Source organism: Poeciliopsis prolifica, unplaced genomic scaffold (genome assembly GCF_027474105.1).
Source record: "Poeciliopsis prolifica strain line A6 unplaced genomic scaffold, Auburn_PproV2 SCAFFOLD025, whole genome shotgun sequence".
NCBI classification, from domain to species: Eukaryota; Metazoa; Chordata; class Actinopteri; order Cyprinodontiformes; family Poeciliidae; genus Poeciliopsis; species Poeciliopsis prolifica.
Window position 1 is genome coordinate 7622752 of NW_026562400.1, and position 22882 is coordinate 7645633.

A 22882-nucleotide genomic window follows, 5' to 3' on the forward strand; every position below is an offset into this window, starting at 1 on the left:
ATGGACAAGTCCATCAAAAGTCTCGGAAGGCTTTCGGAGCTGTGTACGAATCCCCGCCTCAGCCTGAGGAACAGTCCACCGTTTCTGCCTGATCTGGTTCGAGAGACTTTGACTTTGGTCACGCAGGTCTGGCTGCCTTATCAAGATGTCAGGGCAGGAGGAGGCCTGGCTCCACGAGGGGACGAGGCAAGATACATGAGAATCCATATCAGAAACCTGCTGGATAAGACGGACCGGGCCATACTGCTTTTCAAAGAAGGCCGAGAGAAGATATTTGATGAGACATCCAGCTACAGGTAATAATACTTCCATAATTTTGAAACTCAGAGTTTGGCTTACCCTGAACAAATATCTTAATTAAAAATTCTTGCTCCAAATAAATTTCATTCAGAATTGCCTGCATTAGGAAAAATATTGGAAAAAAAACTATTTAAATATGACTGCAAAGGTAACTTTACATAATGAGACACCTTTTTTCATAAATTGGCCATGTGAGAATTTTTCTCTATAATTTTAATGACAGCTGCCTCCAGCTCTAAGTAAACCTTTGCGATTCGCTTATTACGTGTTTTGTCCATCCACATTCCATTCAGAAACAAACAAACCAGTTATATCACAAATAACTAAACAGGAATTTGATAGAAACCCATCTCACTTACATACTTAATATTTATTTCCTTCCCATCCAGACTATTTAAAACTAATTTCCTTTTCTGTTCTTGTATTTATAATTTCCAACGCTGCTAAATTGGGCTGGTGCTTTTATTACACAGTGCGAGTTTATGCCTAAACATAAAAAGGCATTTAAAATTATACTTAACTTTCAAGATAACATTTTTAATCAGCCCTAAGGAAGTTTAATAACACTAATAAAACCCACAATAAACTGAACTCACTGTTTCCCGGAGTCTTAATATAGAACTTACTGTTGTCATAAAGTGACGAGATAACTGTAAGCAGTTCTCTTTAAGTGGTTACATTCAAACAGCTAAGTGAAGCTTTCTTGGAGGCTGGGCTGCCTTCTCCTGCTAGGAATACTAATGATGATTGTGGAAAAAGGGCCACAACCTGCATCTTTGTAATGCTAATAGGAAACTTGAAAAAGCAACAGCAACAAGAATTTCCTTTGAATTTGAACCGCTTGAGAAAGAAAGTGCGGGAAATAGCTTGCAAACAAACAAATTGTCTGTTTATCCCCAAGTAGACTGAACAAGCTCAGCAGGAAGAAGGACATATTTACCTCTGTGTTATGTTTCATTCAAATGTTTTCTGACAAGACCCAAATCTAACTTGTCCAGTTTTTTTCTTTTGAGATGCATATCAGTAAAGCACTTCTATTGATTACAAATGCTAGTTAGTGGAAGTGGGCGTTTAAATTGAGTTTTTTCTCTCTATAGCCTTCCTTTTATCACTGAGGCAACAATTAAGGACCTAATTAACCTCTAGTATTTGTAGATGTCCGTTAGGAAAAAAACTTATCTGAAAGTCAAACAGTACATTTTGCTCGTATCAGTAATGAGCGATAAAATGAAGTATCAAAACTTAATGCCGATCAAGTTTGGAGAGCTCAACAATAGTACAGAACAAAAACAGAATCCAGTTACTGGATGGTCTGGGAGTGGAGTTATGCAGGTTCTACCATATTCTCAATACATTCAGAGATTAAATATGCAGATATATTGCAAAAAATTAGATTATTATCACAAGTTACTTTGTTCAGATTGATAAATTTAAGAAAAGTGAAATTCTGACAAAATGAAGACTTATTGATATAACTGAAATGTTTATTTCTTTTCATTATTTATAATTATGCTCTTTAAAAAAATATAGAATTAGGTTGTTTTGAAAATATTAAAATAACATGCAGTAAATTTTAATGACGGGATTTTTAATATCGAGCTGCCGGCATTCTGAAAAGTGTGTCCGGACACAGGAGAGTATTTTACTTTTGTCAGATGAATTACTGCATCAGACTAAATCATTCCTAAATCATCATTGATTGTGGAAACTTTATTCTGGACATCAAATGTTATTTTTATTTTTATATGACAAGAATGCTTTCAACCGCTAAGCAGTACTTCAGTCTTTTCTTCTAAGCCATGTAAGACACTTTTCCTGACACCATTCTCAACTTGGATCATACAAAGAACATAAAGTACAAAAAAACTGTTCCCGTTCAGTTTACTCTGGTAACAAAGTTACATTTTCTGATCACTTTAAACAAGAGAGTTCATTTACAGCACATTCAGAAAAAATGAACCTCAGGTTTTTATCTTACGCAAATAAAAAATGCGTAAAATGAAAACCATGTCCTGGTCCTTCTGTATGAAGCTCCTAATGTGCTGACTCCAGCCTGAGGCAATGCTTTGTGAATTTAACCCAAATTGGCTAATTTTCCAATTTGGATATGACTGTTTGCATGTTCACCTTCTATCATACTTTTTCCTTCCACTTAACTTTTGCTTAATATACTAGGATATAGCACCCTACAGTCAGCTTCTTCAGCAATGATTTTTTGTGGCCACCCCTCCTTAAGGAGCATGATGGAAAACTGTTAAATAGATCTTCCTCTGGATTTTGTAGACTACATCATAACCATCTCTGTATGAATTTTTTTTTCTTTCTTTTTTGTCTTAAGTGCAATTCAAACATTCTGAGAAACTGAGAAAGGTATGGTTTTATTTGCTGAAGGTCGCCAAAAAAAAAAAAAAATGCTTGAAACATGTCATGCTCATTGAAAAGAATTGATGTAACTCAATTCACTTTTTAACTAGACTTTTGTTTTTTTAATAAATTGGCGTTTTTTACTTATATGCTAATTCATTTAGATGAATCTGTATACATATACAACTAGAGAATATCTTTCAGCAAAATCTGAAAGTTAGGTAAGCCATCTTTTTGAATCTCTTTGCACAACAGATGGGTCTCTTACCAAAGCAGATCTGCATGGGCAGTCAAGTAAGAAGTTCCCAATACTGTTACGTGTGTTGTGGTTCACATGTCAGAGTGCATGAATATCATCTTCTCTGTTTAAAAAATGCCTCCCTCCAACATGCTCTTTGTTGCGGCCTTGTGAGCAAATTCTCTGTCTTTATGTAAAATTGAATCTTTAGTTTTAGAATAACGCAGTCGGATGTCAAACGAGGCCTGAAGCAGAACTGAGATCTGGCTGACGGTGAAGGAGGCAGAAACACACTTCAGAAGGTGCAGCGCTTTTTACATAATTGTTTGCAAGACAATGTTGCCTTTGTCTCCTCTCTCAGAAATTTTAAAAGACATGCAAATATAAACAATGTCTCTTACAAAATTAATTTTTATGGGTCTCATACTGCATGCATGGTTTCGGTAGAGGAAATTGGACCAACATATATTAAATACCTTTATTTAGTTATCAACCAAAAAAGAAAAATAAAGGAGAAATACTACAGAAAAACACATTACAGCCTTTTAATTTTTGGTAAAAAAATATTTAGGGACATATATTTTCCTTTTTCATCAAAATCCATTACATATTTGTTAAAAATAAATAAATAAATGTTTTAAATAGTAACAACCACATGTGACATTCTAAAAAGATTAATTTCAAAGTACATTTGAACGCAAACGTACTTTGAAATTAATCTAGAATAACGATTCTAGATCGTGTAAATTAAATGCAAAAAGTAGTTTGTAAGTAAGAAGTGCTTCTCTAAATGGGTTTGCATCTCTCCACAGCCTTTAAGTCATGCCGATTTAAGACCTAAAACCTACTTAGATTTTAGGAAACAGGTCAGCAATTTTAAGTTGACGGAAACGATGAAAAATCAACTGAGTCCACAGACTGAAATGTCAAGGGGAAAAATAAGAACAAGATCAACTTTCTTGCTAAATATTGAGTTTTAAATTAAAAGGAAACCTTTAACAGAGGCAAATAACAAAAATAACATAATTTCCAAAAGAATGAATATTAATATTTGAATGATAACAGTACATAAACCCCTCTGTGCTTATTTCATTTTAAACAAGTTATGAGGCAACAGCATCGGATGTACAGACACAAGTTGTAACTTAAACTAGAAGGATCCAAAAGAAAAGAAAAGAATTATATTGTGCTTCATATGCGCAATTACGTTCAAACACAAAGTAATGGCGCAATCCTCTTTGGGTAGAGTGTGCATATATTTTTTAAGGCTTTATTTGCTACACTGGCCTTTAATTAAAAGTGGTCAGACAGGAAAATGAGTTGTGAGAGTGGAGGAAGGAAAGGTCATTGGGCTGGGACTCGGACCCGCATCGGCCGTATCGAGAATTAAAGGCCCCCGTACGTCACGTGGGCTGTCCGCTCTACCCCAGTGCCACTGCAGGAGCCCGAGTGTGCATATACTTAAACTAGTAAATAGAGAAAAAATAAATAAATAAAGGTGAACAGACGCATGCAGTGGTGTTGTGCTGTACATATCAGAACTTTTTCCGTTTTAGTTTTTCCTGATATTTCCAAGCACCATGGCATTAGATGAGGTTAGGTTTATCTCCAGTAGTGAAAGCCTGATCGGTGTGCAGTAAAAGTGATAAACTTCACCCCAATAATACTATATTCCTTAAGTGCACCAGATTCATTAATTGGAACAAACATTACTAACAAGGGATCTGGTAAAATGACCCTTTTACTGTCGAGCCACATTCATCCTGTCTCCTGCAAACATTCATCCACCAATATGCAGTCAGGGAGCAACTTGACTAATTGTTTTCCCCCAGGGGCACATTGACATGTGACGGGACAAATCTGGACTCAAGTCCATAATTTCCAGATCGCTACACAACTACTGTTACCAGTAAGCTGTTGTACTATGTATCTTATTTCATATAGTTTTTAAAGAATTAGTTAAAAAAGTAGGAAAAAGTTGGACATACCTAAACTACGTGACCAGATATGGTGGAGGACATCAGACGTCTTAGAAAAACTAACATGAGACCTGGTGGAGATGATGAAGTTGAAACTGGTTGAAAAGCATTGCAATATGCACTCCTTGCTATGCTTTTTTTGATTGCTTCTCTGTAAAAGTTAAAGCGTTTTTTTTTTTTAAGAGAATAGCCTTAAAACTGTGACCAGGCAGAGGTGGGATACGCTGTAGTCCACAAAAAGATCATGTTTGTTGTTACTGTAAATTTTACCACAGGGTCGATGTCCTTTGAAATGTATTTTTAAACACATGGGCTCAGCCATGGTGAGAGATGTGGCTTATGCATTTCCTCCCACCCCCACCTCTACTACTCCTCTCTTTCTAACACTCAGCAGAGGTTGTCCTTTTCTCATTCAGTTAAAAGTTCACCACCACTTGTTAAACATGTTCAAAATTTCTGAACCTTGGACAGATCTGTGAAAACTTTATTGAGATTCATTTCAATCAGTTCATTTTTGTAACATATGTCCATTGGAAATGGAAAATAGCCTAACTTTGCATTATATTATTTTATTGTGTTTCCTAAAAATTATTTCACGTCACGCAGAGGTGTTGCTAAAGAGTATCTGTTGCAGGTGTTAAAATAGTGATTTTCGATGCACTTTTTAAGGTTTGACATCATGCAGTGCACAAAAGTTACATGCATGAGAAAAAGTGGAAAAATACACCAGCAAAAGCAAAAGAACTCATTAAAAAAGTAAAGTGAGACCTCTTGTAAGAGGTCTGAAGTGACACACTGGCCAATGGAACATTTTGTGGTATTTACAGACGAGCTTGCAGAAGCCAGCATCCTGTTTGCAAGCTGGACTACTTGTTATGTGTTTACCTGTGTGTGTGTGCGTGTGTGTGTGTCTATGGAAAATACCAGCAATGCTTTGATAAAACTGCTGCCCGACACTGACTGACTGCACAACAAGGTGTTAAGTCACAGCAAGGTCGTATGTATGCACTAAATATGAGCGACTGGGAAAACTTGAAATTATTACAAGGTAACAAATATAGACATTGATCTAATTTTAAGCCACCTGAACATTTTTTTTTCTTTTTGTATTTTCTCACATTGCCATAACAAATTTCTCCAGATATTTGCATTTCTTGTGGTATACCAACACAAAGCTGTGTAAAACATGACGTGGAAAAAAATACACTTTTAATAATACGTTTTCTTGTTTTATAAACTAAAGTCTGTGTGCATGTGTTTGCAATTAGCTCAGTGGAGTCAAAAGTAAATCAAACCACCCTGACCTACAAATCTTTTGTGGTACATCTCTACCAGTTTTGTAGTCTAAATGAGAATTATTGTATAATTTGCTTTTCCCATTTTTCTGTCCCATGAGGCATTTTCAGTTGAATTTAGGTCTGGATTTTAAGTGGCCATTCTAAACATGTCATTTTGATTTCAAAGCATCTATGGCTGTATGTTAGGGTTGTTGTTGTGCCTAGAAGGTAAGCCTTTAATCCAGTCTCAAGTCTTATGCAGCCTGACAGGTTTTCTGTGGTGAAGGCTGAAAACTTGTTTTAGTATTGTCCTTTATTTAGCTCCAACAGTCCATCTTCTGATCTATTATGACCAGCTTCTTCATCCCTGTAGGAAAGAAGCACATCCACAACATGATGCCACACCTTGGTTCATGAGTTGTTCAGGGTGAGGTGATGTGTTAGTTTCCACCGCAAATACATCTTTACGATGGTCATATGACCAGAACATCTTCTTCATAGTCTTGAGCCTCTTATTAGGCTTGTTTTAAATTCTAAATGGGATGTCTTGCAGATTTTTTGTCAACAATGGCTTTTATCGTGCAACACCATAAAGGCCACATGTATGCATTCTAGTAAGTATGCTGTAGATATATTCTCCACAGACGTTGCTTTTCAGATGGTGGATTGAACAGAACTCTGTGAGATGTTCACAGCTTGGATTGGGTTTTGATCTTGGTCTGTTAGTTCACTGATGTTCTCCAAAGAAAACTGTGGGAAAAAAATCAACTGGAAGTTTATATTTTCTAGTAATGCAAAGATATATCTTACTTTTTTTTTTTTTTACTCAGAGCTATTTTGTTCTGTTCCTGCCTCTGAAAGTTCACTGTGTCTTTAATTGTCAGGAGGAATTTGACCAAACTGTCCTTGCTGTTCAGTCACATGCTGTGGGAGCTCAAGGCTATGTTTCCAGGGGGATATTTTCAGGGTGACACCTACAATGTGTCGAAGGTTGAAGCAGATCAATTCTGAGGAAATATTTTGGAACTATGTAAGTTTAGTACTTTTTTACTATATCTGTAGTACAAGCTTAATGTTGCATTTGTTTCATGTAATATTGTTGTGCTCTGATAGGTGCATCGTGCCATGGAGAAAATTCAAAGAACAGTTGAAAAAACGCACATCCATTTGAGGAAGGGATGGAGGCCATGGCACTAAAGTCAACAATTGATCTTACCTGTAATGATAACATCTCAGTGTTTGAGTTTGATATTTTCACTCTGCTGTTCCAGGTAAGTAAACAATTTCCAGGAAAAGTAAGAACTTCGATACATCAATAAAACATAAAACAAATTGTAATAAATATGTGTAATCCCTGTGTGATGTCATGTGAGCAAGATCTCACCCCCCAACTACCTTCTGGAGGAAAACATTAAATGTACACCTGAAATATTAGAAAAAGGGACGCTGTGCTGTGACAACCGTAACATGTAGATGTGATGAAGAATTTGGTGTTCAGTTATTATTATTATTATTATTATTATATTATTATTATTATTATTATTATTATTATTATTATTATTATTATTATTATTAATAAACACAAAATAAACATCAAGCATTGAAAAATTAATATCATAATGACCTGATATAATATCACAATGTTTTGTTCTTTGAGTGGGAAATGAGTGTATTTTGGTGTTGAATTATTGTCAGTTGCAGGGTGTGTACCAACACAGAAAAAATAGTTGAGTGATTCTTCAACAATTTTTCTGTTAATTTTCCCTTTGCTGTGGTGCACTGCATTGAATTAATAATACCTTGATCTCCAAGTTTCATTTTTTAACGTCGACGTTCCACTGTGACAGAACACTTTATAGATAGTATGTTGACTAATTGTCTTTTTGCCCTTTCGCATTGTGCGCATTCGCAAAATTTTTGGTTGTAAACAACAAATACAAGGGGTCCACATAAATTATTGTCGAGAAAGACAACGATACAGTCACTCAGCTGGCTTATTGAAATTACAACAGTACAACACATTTTAATAAACACAAAAGTAAACTGTAAAAAATGTTTTTGTGATGTCTTCGAAAATGACTTATCAATTTACTGTTCTTCCTCTTTTAGCCTTGGAAATCACTTATAAGAAACTGGAACCAGCTTGCTGTGACACACCCAGGATACATGGCCTTTCTTACTTATGACCAAGTTGTAGATCGGCTCGAACACTACCTGCACAGACCTGGGAGGTAAGCACAAGCGCAATATTATGCTTATGCTCTTTTGTTAAAGAGCGATGCCAGTTGCTATTCAATATTAAATGTGTAATCACGTTAAGTGTTTTATAAAATATCAGAATTAGTATTTAAAAGTCTGAAAATTAGGTAAAAATAACAAAATCAAGAAACTATGTGTCAGTTTAGATGTAATAGTGAAGAGCACTCACTCTTCACATTTCTTTGTATGAAACATGAACAGAAAAAGTTTGCGGCTCAGATTAGAAATAGGCATCAATATATTTTACTAACCATAAGTACAGTGACAAAAATGATGCACAATATATTTTTCCTTTATATCATTAAACATTTCCAGCTTCATCTTTCGTCTGAGCTGCACCAGAATGGGTCAGTGGGCCATTGGTCATGTGACCCCTGAAGGCAACATCATCCAGACTATTCCACAGAACAAGCCTCTATACCAGGCACTCATCCAGGGCTTCAAGGAGGGCTGGTCAGCACAAACATGCAGACACAGCATGCACACGCGTACACGCATATGTCTTATTTTTTTCCCCCTCAGTTTAAGCAACTTTTAAGAACTTTCTGTCCTTGTATCTGCAGCTATTTGTACCCAGATGGCCGTGACATGAACCCTGACCTGACAAGCTTGTGTGAACCGACCGGCAGAGACAAAGTCAAAGTTACCGAAGTAAGTTAACACATATGTTTGCATGTATTTAAAAGAGAATCTTCATTTTTATGATTAAACCTTATTGATAATCTGCACTGTTTTATTCCTTTAACCAATCAACCATCGACAGGAGCAGTACGAGATGTACTGTGAGATTGGAAGCACTTTCCAGCTGTGTAAGATCTGTGCAGAGAGGGATAAGGACATTCGGATTCAGCCCTGTGGACATCTTCTGTGCCAGCCTTGTCTCACGGGGTGGCAGGTAGGAATCCCATGCATTTAGAAAAAGATCCCAATGCTGATCGGTTTTCAGATTTGCAGACTGAGCTGGAGCTGAATCATAAACATCCCCACAGACTTCTACAGTACTCTCATGCATGCTCAGTGAAGAGAAGCAGACCAGATTGTGTGATCAGGTTTATTTTTGTATTTATGGGTTGATATTTGGTTTTATTATCATTGCACTGTGACAATGCTGGTTATTTGAATGTGGTTTGGGGTTAAGGTCAAAATATCATTTGTGTTCTCTATGCAAACACTTTATTTAAATGTTGAATTGCCAGGAAGTGACTACTTTAGTGTAATGTAATTTTAATTGTAGATAATCTAAAACTTTAAACTGCAGAAGAAAGCATGGATAACATATGTAACTTCTCAGAACATTTATTAATTATGTTTCATTAAATACATTCACTCTTTTGATCAATGTAGTCATTCCTAAACCCTATTTTGTTTCACATAGAAGATCATTTACTCTCAAACCTTATTAATATGAACCATGTAATTGATCTTTTAAGGAATAACTATCAAATTGGCTCTGTGTATTCTGTCTTAATGCTAAACATTTAGATAGAACATTTAGATGTCTGTAAAAATGGATTTTACAGACAGCAAAGAGAAATGGTGTCTCTTTCCTTTTGACAAACACATCGTTGATCTCCTTAGATAACACATAGCTCAGAAAGCACAAGACTCATACTTGTTTAAGTAATTGCCTACTTTTACAAGTCACTTATATATTTTTCTAATACATTGCATGTTTTGGTTCAAGATATTTTTATAACCTAGATGGCAGTATGCAATATTCCCAAAATTTGCCATCCAGAAAGTACAATAAATTACACGTCGTCCTTCACAATTACTGAAACCATTATGCTGACTCGTTGTTTAGGCGTTATGCTGACTGTGTGCTGTCATCAGACGAGACTAAGATTGGGGTTGTCAAAGACGAACACATTGGGTGGGTCTCGGGTAAAACGAAGGTAGAGTGTAAAAAGTGCCTTGTTTGTTTCATGAGACACAAAGTTGATCCTCTTCAGTGGCTGAATCAGTCGCAGTAAATAAATCTTATAGGAAACCTCAGGGATGAGCTGAAAGAAATGGAGCATTAAGAGAGAGCACAGGACTCTGTTTGCTCTAACTTTAAAAAACTAAATGTATCAAAATATATAAATGTTAATAAGGAATAAATGCAAAAAATTGTAAATTATTTTAATGGGCTTCCCAATCCTTAGATTAAAACACTAATAAAACTTTTCGTCCAAAAAAAAACCTAAACTCTAACTTTGCTGTACACATTTCTGCCTGGGGTGCAAAATATAGATGGACGTATACGTGACTTATTTTAAACCTAACATGTTTAATGCAAAAAAAAAAAAAAAACATTTTAAAAGCACCAAAAGATTTTTGTACATTAATTTTAAAATATGTAAATTTGCATTTGAGTGGTTATTATCTAGGAGATTATATGCTGCATGCTTGTTATGAATGAGTCTATGAATTCTTACTGTTGCATGAACAGTCATACATATTATATTACTTAGAAAACCCCAATCTGGTACACTAGATTGATTCTAGTGAAGGAGTTGAACAGAATAACTGATTTTTTGCAGATAAACAAATTATCCTTTCCTCTTAACTGAGAAATTCAGTTTAAGTTTTGATTGCACAGCAACCTAAACTGAAGTTCTCAGAAAACTGTGAAATATGAGATTCATTAAAGATTTTCATGAGATCAACAAGGACTGTAAAAATGCTTTTTTTTTTTTTTTTACTTGCGTAACCTATCGGAGAATTTGGAAGTTTTAACAAAGAACCTTTGCCACATACTGAACTAACCCGGATATCTGAAAGTAAAACAACTGATCAAAACAGAAAGGAATGTACCTTTAGTTAATCCAGTCTAACAGCAACTCTATTAGCGCCTGTAGCGGCTCAACCTTATGTTTATTGTATATAGTTTATATAGTTGCTATTGTAAAATCATGTTATCTTGCTTTGTAAGCATTTCAATCAACGATCAGCCCCTCTATCTTATGTGTAGAGGCATAGTTCTTTCAGAAATGAAGGGGCTATGTCCTGACATTTGGCTCAGAATTTCCTGTGTGAGATCACCTTCACATCCTCTTCAGTCACACTGACTTTAAGTGAAAGTCAACGCACTTGTGTGCATGTGTGTATGTAAGAGCACACGAGAGATTAATTGGAAGAAGAGAAAAAAAACAAAAGAAAACAGGAGAAGACTCATCTTTGTGAGACGTCAATGGAAGAATTCCTTTTTTTTTTTTTTGGATTGCAGTTTTTCAGTACTGATTGACAGCAGGATCTGGTTGCCAAGGGATTCAGAGCACAGTCTCTTACCAGACATGATTTAAAGCTATTGCTGGATCTTACAGTCAAAACACAAGACATTCATCTCCCCATCTGGCAACAAAATGGAAAACCTCAATCGAAAGTTTCTGTTGAAACTGTTGCTATTCTCTAGCACTTTTAAAAACACTTTCTTTGAAGCTAAGTTCAACTCTTTCCACTACACATAGTTCAAAAAGATCTGCGCTTGTACTGACAGTAGATTGCTACTTGTCAATCGTCTTTCTGTATCTTTACCTGTGTTGGGTTCGTGATCACAATTTAGCAGAAGTCAGCCGGCCACACCTGCCCATACTGCCGCTGCGACATCCAAGGAACCGAGTCCGTCCTCGTGGAGCCCTACCTGAAAGTCAGCCATAAGTGGGGAGATGATGAAGACGATGATGATGACGGCGAGGAGGATCATGAGGACATTGAGGTGGTGGTAAAGGAAATGGCTGCCCTCCGGAAGGTGTGTGAATAATAAAATCTGTTTTTCATTTTGTCTATTTTAGCTACACTATCAAGTTTGTTCAAGATAAAGAAATATGAACAATTAATTGTTTGTATTACTGTAAGTTAAATTAATGTTATTGCTTTTATAATTATCAATACTGTGAAAAAGTGCTTGCACCTTTACAGATTTCTTCTCTGTTTGTTTTTTGTCACTCTTAAATGTTTCAGATCATTTAAGATAATCATAGAAAATACAAAATTTAGTTTCAAATTCTGACTTAATTTAATAACAGAAAATAGCCACCCAGCATTAAAAAGAACAAATCTCAGCTGAGCCTCTTTAATTGTTCTGAACCTAAGGCATAATAAAAAGTTTAGTTAAATACAGAAAGTAATATCGGCCCTGAAGCAGAAAAGAAACCCCGGAGTATCACACTACCCCCACCATGTTTTGCTGTCACAATAATATTCTAATTTTGAAATGCTGTCTTAATTTTATGCCAAATGTATAAGGATGAACACCTTGCACAAAGTCCCACTTTTATCCCATCAGTCCACAGAATTTGCTCAGAACTAATCTTCAGGATGGTCTTTGGTAGACGTCAGCATTTGTGTTTTTTCCCGTCTGTCTCTTATTGGGTGTGAAAATGAATGAAAATTGAGAAAATAATGCTGTCAATTAAAGTGAATCTGTGATTCTATTTTCATGCATAGGTTTAATACATTTTTTCTTGATAAATGAAAATGATTTCTCAAAATAAGAATTTGCTTGTTTTATATGGCAATAAGCAAAAACAAAGAAACTGCAAATGCCAATTTTTTTTTTTTTTACAGCACAGCATGTATGTATATCATTTGTTATGACCTTACAAGGATTTGTGGTGTTTGACATTGTAATATTATGCATAGGTCTGGTTGAGTAGCAGACTCCATGGAATGGCAATATGTGACAAATAATCAAATCCTAATAAAAAAAATATAGACTTTATGAAGTTCACTCAAGAAGTATTTATCGAATAAAATTTTTATTTGTATGCAATGTTGCAGTGTCTTTATGTGGGACACATTCCTAATTCAGTTAAAATCCCAAATACTTTGATAATCCAAACGAAACCTAAATTAAATGTCTTTTTAAAATTAACTTAGACTTCACTTTTTTTGGCTCACATAAAATCTGAGTACCGCACATTTTTAGAAAGTGTCTGTACTTCTACCGCCTTGTTTCTGATAATTTGCTCTGATCTGCTAACCAGTTTTATGTATGAGTCGATGCTTATCAACATCAAGGAGACTTCATTTAAAACACGATTCAGCACTTCTTAACGGGGAGAAAGGTTCTCCACTGACTAATAACATAACTTTTTCACAGTTCTCAAGTTTGGACTCCCATATCAACAGTTCTCACCTCAGAGCTCCACCTATACCCCCGAAAAACTCTGCTACCGCAGACTGCCCGTCTCCTAAGCTGTTAAGCAGACACTCTCAATCTTATGATGTAAGTTTGCTCATTTACTCGCTGTTATAGATTATTGATGCGATAAACTGATACAATCTTTATGACCCAATTTTCCTTTTTCTGCAGGCGGCATCTGAGAGACCAGAGGCGAACAGGTAGGGCACTGCTTATGTATAGAGCAGATACAGAGATGTAACACTTAAACATGTAGTTCTTGTAATTTACTCTTATGTTTTGATTTACAGTAAGTTGGTAAAAGACAAAAAAACACAAAAACAAATCCAATAAGCACAGTAAAATAGCTCAGCAGATTTTGACAGCAGTTGCTTTGATTTTTATTTTTTATTTTTTTGCTTGTTTCAATTTGGCTGCACAAGTAAATATTCTAAAGACTATTTGCAATCATTAGAGAATTTTGACTTTTAAGGAAGAAATTTAAGATAAATAAACCAATCTAGCTAAAAATGAAAAATGTGGCACATTTTTCATGCTTTTCATTCTTGTTTTTGTCGTCACGTTTTGCATCTGTCTGTTTTCTGGTCTTGTACAGCTTCTGCCCTTGAATGAAAATGAGATTCCATCTCAGTTCATACTGCTAATAAGTTTACATTCAGCAAAACAATGTACCTTCAATGCGGTCATCATACGGATGAAACTGTTTTCACTTTCAGAAATGCAAAAAAAAAAAAGATAAAATGTAAAAAATAATCTCAAACATTATTCATAAATAAGAATAAGTACACCATTTTTACACAAATGACTTAAATAATCTTAAAAATTTGTTAGAAAAACAGCAAAGTTTTCTTTCTACTTAATAAGCTCTGTAATATTCTTGATATTGAATATAATTTCAATTGTTTGTAATTATTATTTGCAAATATTTTCATCTGGATTAATTTTCCATTTGAATTCCTTTTCAAACAGTTCGGCATTCTTCAGCGAAGCAAATTCTTCTTCTTCTTCCTCCCAAAAGGCTACAGACTGTAAGTGATGACCTTGATCCATCAAACGTGAATCCACAGTGCAAAATTATGTACAACGTAATATTTTAAACCAAAGATATGGAATTGAATTTTCAAACACAGTTCAAAAGTAATAACATTCCAACATCTAAAACCAGATCCATCACTGTTTTGACAGAAAACATATACTCTACTCATTAAGTAATTGATAGTGCTAACAGTCATGATTCCTGCTGATTGTATGTATTTGGATCATTAAATAAAAGTCAGTGTTAATGATGTTAGTTAGTGAGGTTGTTTATTGTGACAACTAACATGTCAACTAGGTGACATTTATTCAAGGTAAAGTTTAGTGGAAAGTGGAAAACAATTCAAGAAGAAGCAGAAAACCATAGCAGAAAACCTGCTCAAATGACTTAAAATTATTTGCTTACCGTGTCTTTTTTGATTTTTATGACATGTTTTTTGGTTGGTTGTTATTTTGAACAACAAATGGATTAATGCAAATATCCATAAAATGTAATTAATGATTCGTACAGTCCATATCTAATTGTGTCTTAGAATCAAGTCTGCAAGGTCTAAATTAAGTTTGTGCCATCTTCTGGTAAAACACTGGTTTAACCACTTCCTGTTTCAGTCGGAGGGTTTGGTGTTAATCCAGGAAGTGCAGCAGACCATTTCTGCTGAAATTACAGCACATTGTATTTGGTCTTCCTCATATGATACAAGTGGCTATTTTCCAAGTAAATGTTCTTTCACCTAAAATGCAAAAAATTTTATTTTATTAAACAGATGAGAAGAACTACATACTGTTGTTCCAACTGAAATCAATCAGCAGTGTCATGCCAGAATTGATTGGTTCAAAGCCAAAATTTGAGGAGGAAACAAAAATACACATAAGTAAAGATGAAATGTTTTGAACATAGTGAAATGGAAAAAAAAAATTAGACAGCTGTGCTACTTATGAGGCTGGTACACTCCTACTCTTTTTTGTGGTTGTTTGTAGGTGCAGCAGCATGGGCCGAACCTTCCAGTCCAGTCCAAGGGAGAAGACGTAAAGAGATAGAGAGAGGTGCAGCAAGACTCAGAAAAGACAAAACTGGCTTGGGAGAAATAACAAGAACTATGTCCTCTTGACTGAACAAACAGAATGGCAACATCTGAAGTCTGGGAAATGTTTAACAAAGAAGCAACGGGGATCTGAGATAACTTTTACATAATAAGACTTAAGTGAATGTAAGAAAAAAGAGGTCATTGTATCCCATGTCTGAATGGTCATGCCTGCTGCAAATAGTTCTGATCAGAAGTTTACATCAACTCTTCATCAACAGGAATATGATTTTCATTGTGGGTTTTTCCTTATTTGCTTAAATTATTTATTTTCTGGTGGACTGATAACACACCACACAGCTGTAGTCTTTTTTTGAAGCAAGAAGTAGACGCACAAGTTTTGATTTATTTTTGGATTATTTATTTTCCACTCAATGTCAAGCAGATATAAGAAGGCTGAAATATTCACATACACTCCCTCTATTTTTATGTCCACTAGCAAGTTGCAAAGAATCTATCATTTTTGGTTTTTTTAGCTGGCTGTAAGGTCATGGCAAAATGCTCACTGGATATTTGATCACTCTTTATTTAAAATATGAAACCGCTAATTTCATTTGGTTGATTTAGTGGGTAGAATTGAGTAATTAATCAGTGTCCTTTTATTTAAATTATTTTTTCCGCTGCCACAGAAGCTTAATGTTAGCGTAGGGTATCCATTGCACAATTGGTATTGTGACAACTGTTGTGGAGTTCAAATCTGACTAAAACACACATTCAGGCTGATGACAAACGTTTAAAAACCCAAGGCTATCATGAATTTAGAGATGATGACAAAGGAGCTTAACAATACCGTGGAATGAGACGGTGTCAAAAAAGACTTGAAGACTGAAATTTTAAGCTGCCAACAAGGATAAGACAAAGACAAACCAATTTCACAGTATGACTAAGAATACTTAGAGGAGTAAAAATGAGGCCATTAAATGTAAGAATACTTCTACCCCTGTCAACCACGGTGGTGGCAGTATTATGTTGAAGGTTGGTACTGAGCGCTTTGCGCACAGCAGGTGAAATGATGAAAGCTACCTCCAGCTTTTCATACAGTTAGTTAAACTTGGTCACCACGGAGTGATGATTACTAGCATCAAAACTGTTTTTTAAATGACTAAGATTGTCTAATCTTAAACTTCTGGACTGGCCAAAAACTGAACACTATTGCTCATTTATGGTTCGTAGTCAAAGCAGGGTATTTGCTAGTAATCCAACTGATTTAAAGGAGTTGTAGCCCCTTTTCTTCTTAAAATGAGTAGTAAGAACATTTAGGTAAAACTATGCCAATGGCATGTTGATTTCTACAAACAGGTCTACTTACTCTACAACTCGCTGAGGGTCAATAATCCAAATATCACCAATGCTATATGTCTATGTAAGCCTAGTAATCATAGAACATCCAAAATAATTTCCAATTTACGTACACAATACTTGGTTTTAAAAATCACTGCAAGTGGAAGCTGAACTATCAGCTCACAGGAAAAACAGGATGATCCAAATAAATTATTAAAAGGCAGAAACTAATTTGACCTTCGTGTAAGTGATGGTCTGAATGTAAACTTCTGATGAGAACTTTTGCTGAAAAAGAGGAGTGGGAAGTAATCCCTCTGTGGCAACCTGCTGTTCAGTAATCACATTGACATTATCACTATGGTGAATTCATCCTAACTTCCCAATGTAGTCTCGTACACCATCGTCTTTGTAATCAAATCATCTAATCAGCCTCCTAGATGTAAAAAAACTGACTCGAATTATGAATGAATTCAATTATGAAGACACTGGAAGAGGCTAATTGCTTGCCAGGAGCAAACATTGGGTAAATGATGAAAATTGCTACCTCCCCCATTAGCCACATTTAAACATGAAAGAAAAACCTAGTGATTTTTCTTTATGTTTTTCCCGTGTGCTTGAGTTTCACTCAAGCTGTTTCCGACTTATTAGTATTTACTTCCTGTTGAAAAAGTGTTTTAAACCCTGATATATATGTATCGCCTTTAAAATATGTGAGAAAGTGTGTGAAATCATATAGAAAAAACTCAAGTGAATTCAGAGACCTGAAAGAGAAGAACAAGAATAAGTTAGAATAACCCATAAATTGTGAAAATAAGGTCAGTGAACTCAGTTGGGAGGAGAGAAGGATTTATATATATTTTTTAAGGATTTGCTGCAAGAGTGTCTTCAACTCTTGTAGCAAGAGTTGAAGACACTTGCTACTCTGGAGTTTAACATAAACTCCAGGGTAGTTGGGCTGAGCGCAGCCTTGACCCCATGACACCAGGCTGTGCACTTGTCAAACACACACCAAAGGGCTGCCAGACTCACCCTGAAACACACACACATACACACACGCATGCACACACCTCCACACACACACACACGCATGCACACACCTCCACACACACACACACCCCCACACACACACACACACACACCCACACACACACACACACACACACACACACACACCCCCACACACACACACACACACACACACACGCACATACACAGAGTAAAAGTGTGAAGCTCCGAAACAGATCCACATCTGGTGGTTCAGTTCTGGAAGACCCATTTTGCATGCGTCTCTGCCTCCATCCATGTAACCAGCACACACCATCCTACGCGTGATCATGAGGACTGATGAGGACTGCGTTTTCACAGTCCTCATCATCCACTATGGGTACATCCAAACACTGCAGATGGGTGGGCATGTTTACTGTAACAGAAACAGAGACTCTCTCAGAAACCCCAAATTATTCACACACTTACAGTGTTGATGTCCTGTTTGAATTACCTTCTTCACCATCTTTAGCAGTGTTCCCCCATCCAGACATGGAGCAGGGGAGGCCTCCCATTGGACAGCCGGTGGGTAGTGAGATGGGTGCAACTCTTCCTCCACTGGATGGAAGAGCTTGATCAGCAGGATGTCATAGTCCAGAGTCTCGTAGTCACAGCTACACATGGAGAAAACTTAAAACTCAAATGCTTGTCTGCACTGATTACATGCATGAATTAAAGATACTGAAGCTTGCTGCTGTATTTTGCACTATGCACTGGTATGGAAGGAAGAAATAAAAAAAGCCTTTTTATTGTTACATTGTGCTGTTTTAGCCTTTTTTTTTTGATATTCTGTTTCTTTAAATCTGGATTTGTGAGGTCATTAGGCTTAAAGGCTGTATCATGAAACTTGTCTTCAGGATGAGATAAATCAGGCATTAGTTCAAAGTTATCTCCAGCTTTCTTATTCAAAATTCCTGCTTGGTAGATGATGATCCCCAATGGTTTGGATTTTGAATCCTATCTTTTGATATGCAAAAAGAGCTCACTATAAACAAGATATCAGTGAAGCATAGCTTGTGCTCAAAGGGAAGAGACGGACTGTGGACGAGGGCGGTGGTGTATTCACTTTGGGGGCCAGATGATAGTGTCAGTCTTCATGAGTTGTTCTGTTCCCTCAAATACACGTACATCATGTTGTCCAGGAAGATCTGCATCGAATGTGGACTGACAGAAGAAACATGCACAGCTTGAAGCAGGAGAAGACTTTCATAACAGATACAATGCTGTGTACAATGGTATCAACAGGTATTTTCTGCTGTAGTTCCTGTATTTTAAGCATATATTTATTTTATTGTTGGCCATTAAAGCTTAAAGATAATGGAAACTCATAATGAAGTTTTTTGGAGTTTTTTTTACCAGTAAAAAATATTGTCATACTGATATGTTGGCCTCCTGAAATATTTGTCCATGTTTTGGATAGTATGTGCACTTAATAGTCTTTTTGAGGCATGGAGGCTATTAGCCTGTCGCTCTCCATTGGTTTCTCTCATCTTGATCTTGATAAGGATTTAAAGTTGCCCTCTACATTTAACGCCATTTGAACAAGGATTCAAATATGCACCAGACAGAACAGAACAAACCATTTAAAGCAATTAATTCTGCATCTTTGCAGGCATACTTGTACCAGCAGAGTGCGACAGAAACCACCCACTGAGTACTGATGAGCACTCCTCCACAGAAGTGGGGCCCATAGTTAAGGGACGCCATGTAGGGACGAGAGTGCGGCTCACACGTTTGTGTTTTACAGTGCATATAACAATATGGTCTCGTGCTTTCATGGATAAACAAAACAAAGTGTTCATAGTATTTGTGTCCATCCTTCTGGGTGTATTTCAGCATATTTAGCAGCCGCTCCAATAAGCAGCAGAACATAGAGCAGTCTCATGGTTTTAAGAGATCGGGAGGTATCTAGGCCCACAGTGGATCATATATATATCACTAGCCTGCTGTGCTGAGCCTTTTCCAGCCTTCACTTTATTTCTTTTTTCTGTGAAGCTGTGTTATCTCTGAGTTTTTAGATTTGTTACTGAATGTTTAACCTCTAAATCTGTTGTCTTATCATTCACTACATTTCATATTTGCCCAGCCCAGCCACACCACAGCACACCCTCTAATGTCATCTGTACATCTTCTCAAGGGTTCACACAATTAACTACTATTAATTGTTTTGGGGATTTTCCAGTAAGCCGATGAACGTCGTAATGTTTATAAAAAATATATAAATAAAATATAAATGTATAAATAAAAAGATTTCACAGTCAGAATGTGTAAATAAAATCTGTGGCAAAAGAAATGAGTAAATAGTAAAAGTACTGGTGTGTTGCTGTGGTTTAGGTCATTATTGAGTAAAGCTTTGAAGCTTTAAAAGGTGAGAATAAAGCCATCTGTGGTGTTTGAAGCAGCGAAATGACTAAAACTGTCTTTTTTTTTTCACCCAGTCAGCCAGTGAACAATTTCATGAAAAAACTAAACTGATATAAGCAGTTGGCATATTTTCAAAGTATATATTTTATGTTCTTTTTACTTTATTAAGATAATTCCTGGCTATGTTTTCAAAAAAAAAAATACTCACAGACCAAGTTGTGGGTAGAGATTGGGGTGGATGTGAATGAGGGTGGAGCTGACAAGATGTCGAGAAGGAGGAGGGATCCAATGGAGGTCACATAAATGCAGAGGCCAGCAGGTCATCCACATTTATTCTGGTTGTAGAAAGTCCTAAGTAAACCACAAAATGAATGTTATTTTTTTCCTGCTCCTGGGAGCTGCAGCTAAAGTCTTTACAGTATCTAAACTTGATTTATGATAAAGAAATTTGCAGAAACTTGAAGAAGATGTGCATTTTGCTGATGTCACAGCTGCAGCCGTACTGGATGACAAGATCGTGGGAGGCTATCAGTGTGAAGCCCATTGAGAGACACCTGGAAGGTGTCCCTCAATATCGGCTATCACTTCTCTCTCATTAATGACCAGTGGATCATCTCTGCTGCCAATTGCTGGCAAAAGTGTGTTCTACACCCACAACACACAAATGCCTCCGTTTAACTATTCAGAATAAAAATCATGTGTTGCTTGTCTTCTTTTCAACCCTTTTTCACAGATTGCCATTTTGGGTGAGAATCACTTCTGGATGCATGATGGTACTGAGCAGTTCGTGGCTGTTGATGCCATCTACTGGAGTGAGAGTTACAATTACCAGACCTTCGATTATCATGCTGATGAAACTGGCATATCCAGTGGCTTTCAATGAGTTTGTGAAGCCTGTTGCTCTACCCAAAGCCTGTCCCACACCTGGAGACATGGGCATGATGTCTGGATGGAGGGACATCTACGCTGATCAAGATGAGATGTGCCTTACCTTGGAAGATAATCTGTTGGTTTTGTTTGTTTTTTCTTCTAATTTCAGATGTATTACTGGCTTCAGTCACAGCAGGAGTAGCACATGAATAATATTAAATTACACTCACTTTTGCATATGTGCAACACATCTGTGCTTTTTTCACATCTACTCTGTATCAAATATTATGCATTTAATTTGAAATGCATTGTATTTAAATTTAAATAATTGTATAGTGGATATAACACAACAAAATGTGAAGTAACTCAAGGGGTATAAATGATGTTGCACTTACATATCAGCGATGTGAGTGAGATTTTTCTTTCTACGAAATAAATAAAAAAAAAAAGTCTTTTCCATCTTCTCTCAAATTACAGCGTTCAACCCATTTTACCTCCAGTGTGTGGAAGTGCCCATATTGCCCATCAAGGAATGTGAGGACTCCTACCCCGGCATAATCACTGAGTGTATGGTGTGTGCAGGATATCTGGAGGGAGGCAAGGATGCTTGTCAGGTATTTTATGCACAATTGCACAAAAATGGATCGACTGTACAACTCTTCTGAAGGATTTTTTTTTCTTTTTTCCACCTTACTCTGTCCTGCGAAGGGTTACTCCGATGGCCCTCTGTTGTGTAATGGAGAACTGCAGGGAAGAGTGTCTTGGGGTCAGGGCTGCGCTCAGCCCAACTACCCGGGTGTTTACACCAAAATTTGTGCTCTCATGCCCTGGATCAATGAGATTCTTTCCAGATACAGCTAAGGCTGTGATCTCATTTTATGGAAACAGAGGCAGAAATAATGAGGAGGATGTTGAAGGTGGTTCAGAAAAAAATTGGAAAAGCTGCTATTGGTAGAAGGAACCATCTAAAACCAGAGAGATTCAAACACACATCAGATTAATCAGATAATGGCTGAATTGAGCCAACTAGGAACAAAATATGCACATCTCAATGGTGGTTTTTTGATTAACAATAGCGCTGCTTTTCTTCATTAATCTGATTAATTTTAATCTCCTTTGACAATACCAAAGAGAAACAACAGGAAGCTAATTATTTCTTTTGAAAAATACTTACATACAGATTTCTGTGCACAAATCTGTATGCATGCATATGATTAAAATACATTAAAATACATATTTGGTATCAGGAGATCACTTTGAGTTTATTTTTTGCTCATTTCGGACATTTTACTGAACAAGACCCACAATGTTCTGCTGCTGCAACATCCATAAAAAGCAAAAAAAGATCCATCTGTCATTTTTTTCAGACTCTTTTTGCTATAAATGGAGTCTAAAAGCCTTCGACTTTGAAGCTTTCCTCAACCAGACAAATAAAGATAAGTGCTGCTTTTTGAGCTCCATTTTTTGAGCTCTAAATTGTCAGAGACACTCAGAAATGCACAATAATTAATGGATAAATTGCAATAAGTTTAATTTTATGCAATATTAATGGTGTTGCAGCAAACCTCATCAGTAAGTGGTGTTTTTTTATGACGGTCTTTTTTAGTTCGTAAGGGAAATAAACAATAAAACATTGTTTAAATGTCATTTAAACAATGTTT

The 22882-nt window shown here is 36.2% G+C and overlaps 1 protein-coding gene and 2 pseudogenes across 1 annotated transcript; 2 read left to right on the top strand and 1 right to left on the bottom strand.

Moving 5' to 3' along the window:
* cblc (Cbl proto-oncogene C, E3 ubiquitin protein ligase) lies at nt 1-18021 on the top strand. The gene is given in 14 exon segments (XM_055047026.1): nt 1-296; nt 7043-7164; nt 7167-7188; nt 7272-7314; nt 7316-7429; nt 8268-8389; nt 8733-8870; nt 8981-9068; nt 9181-9312; nt 11968-12150; nt 13504-13629; nt 13717-13745; nt 14515-14573; nt 15559-18021. Coding segments are annotated over 14 exon segments (1605 nt in total). The 3' UTR covers nt 15690-18021.
* LOC129370857 (trypsin-like) lies at nt 17697-19743 on the bottom strand (annotated as a pseudogene).
* An 852-nt stretch (nt 19744-20595) lies between these two features.
* LOC129370828 (trypsin-2-like) lies at nt 20596-22082 on the top strand (annotated as a pseudogene).
* Nucleotides 22083-22882: the final 800 nt, after the last annotated feature.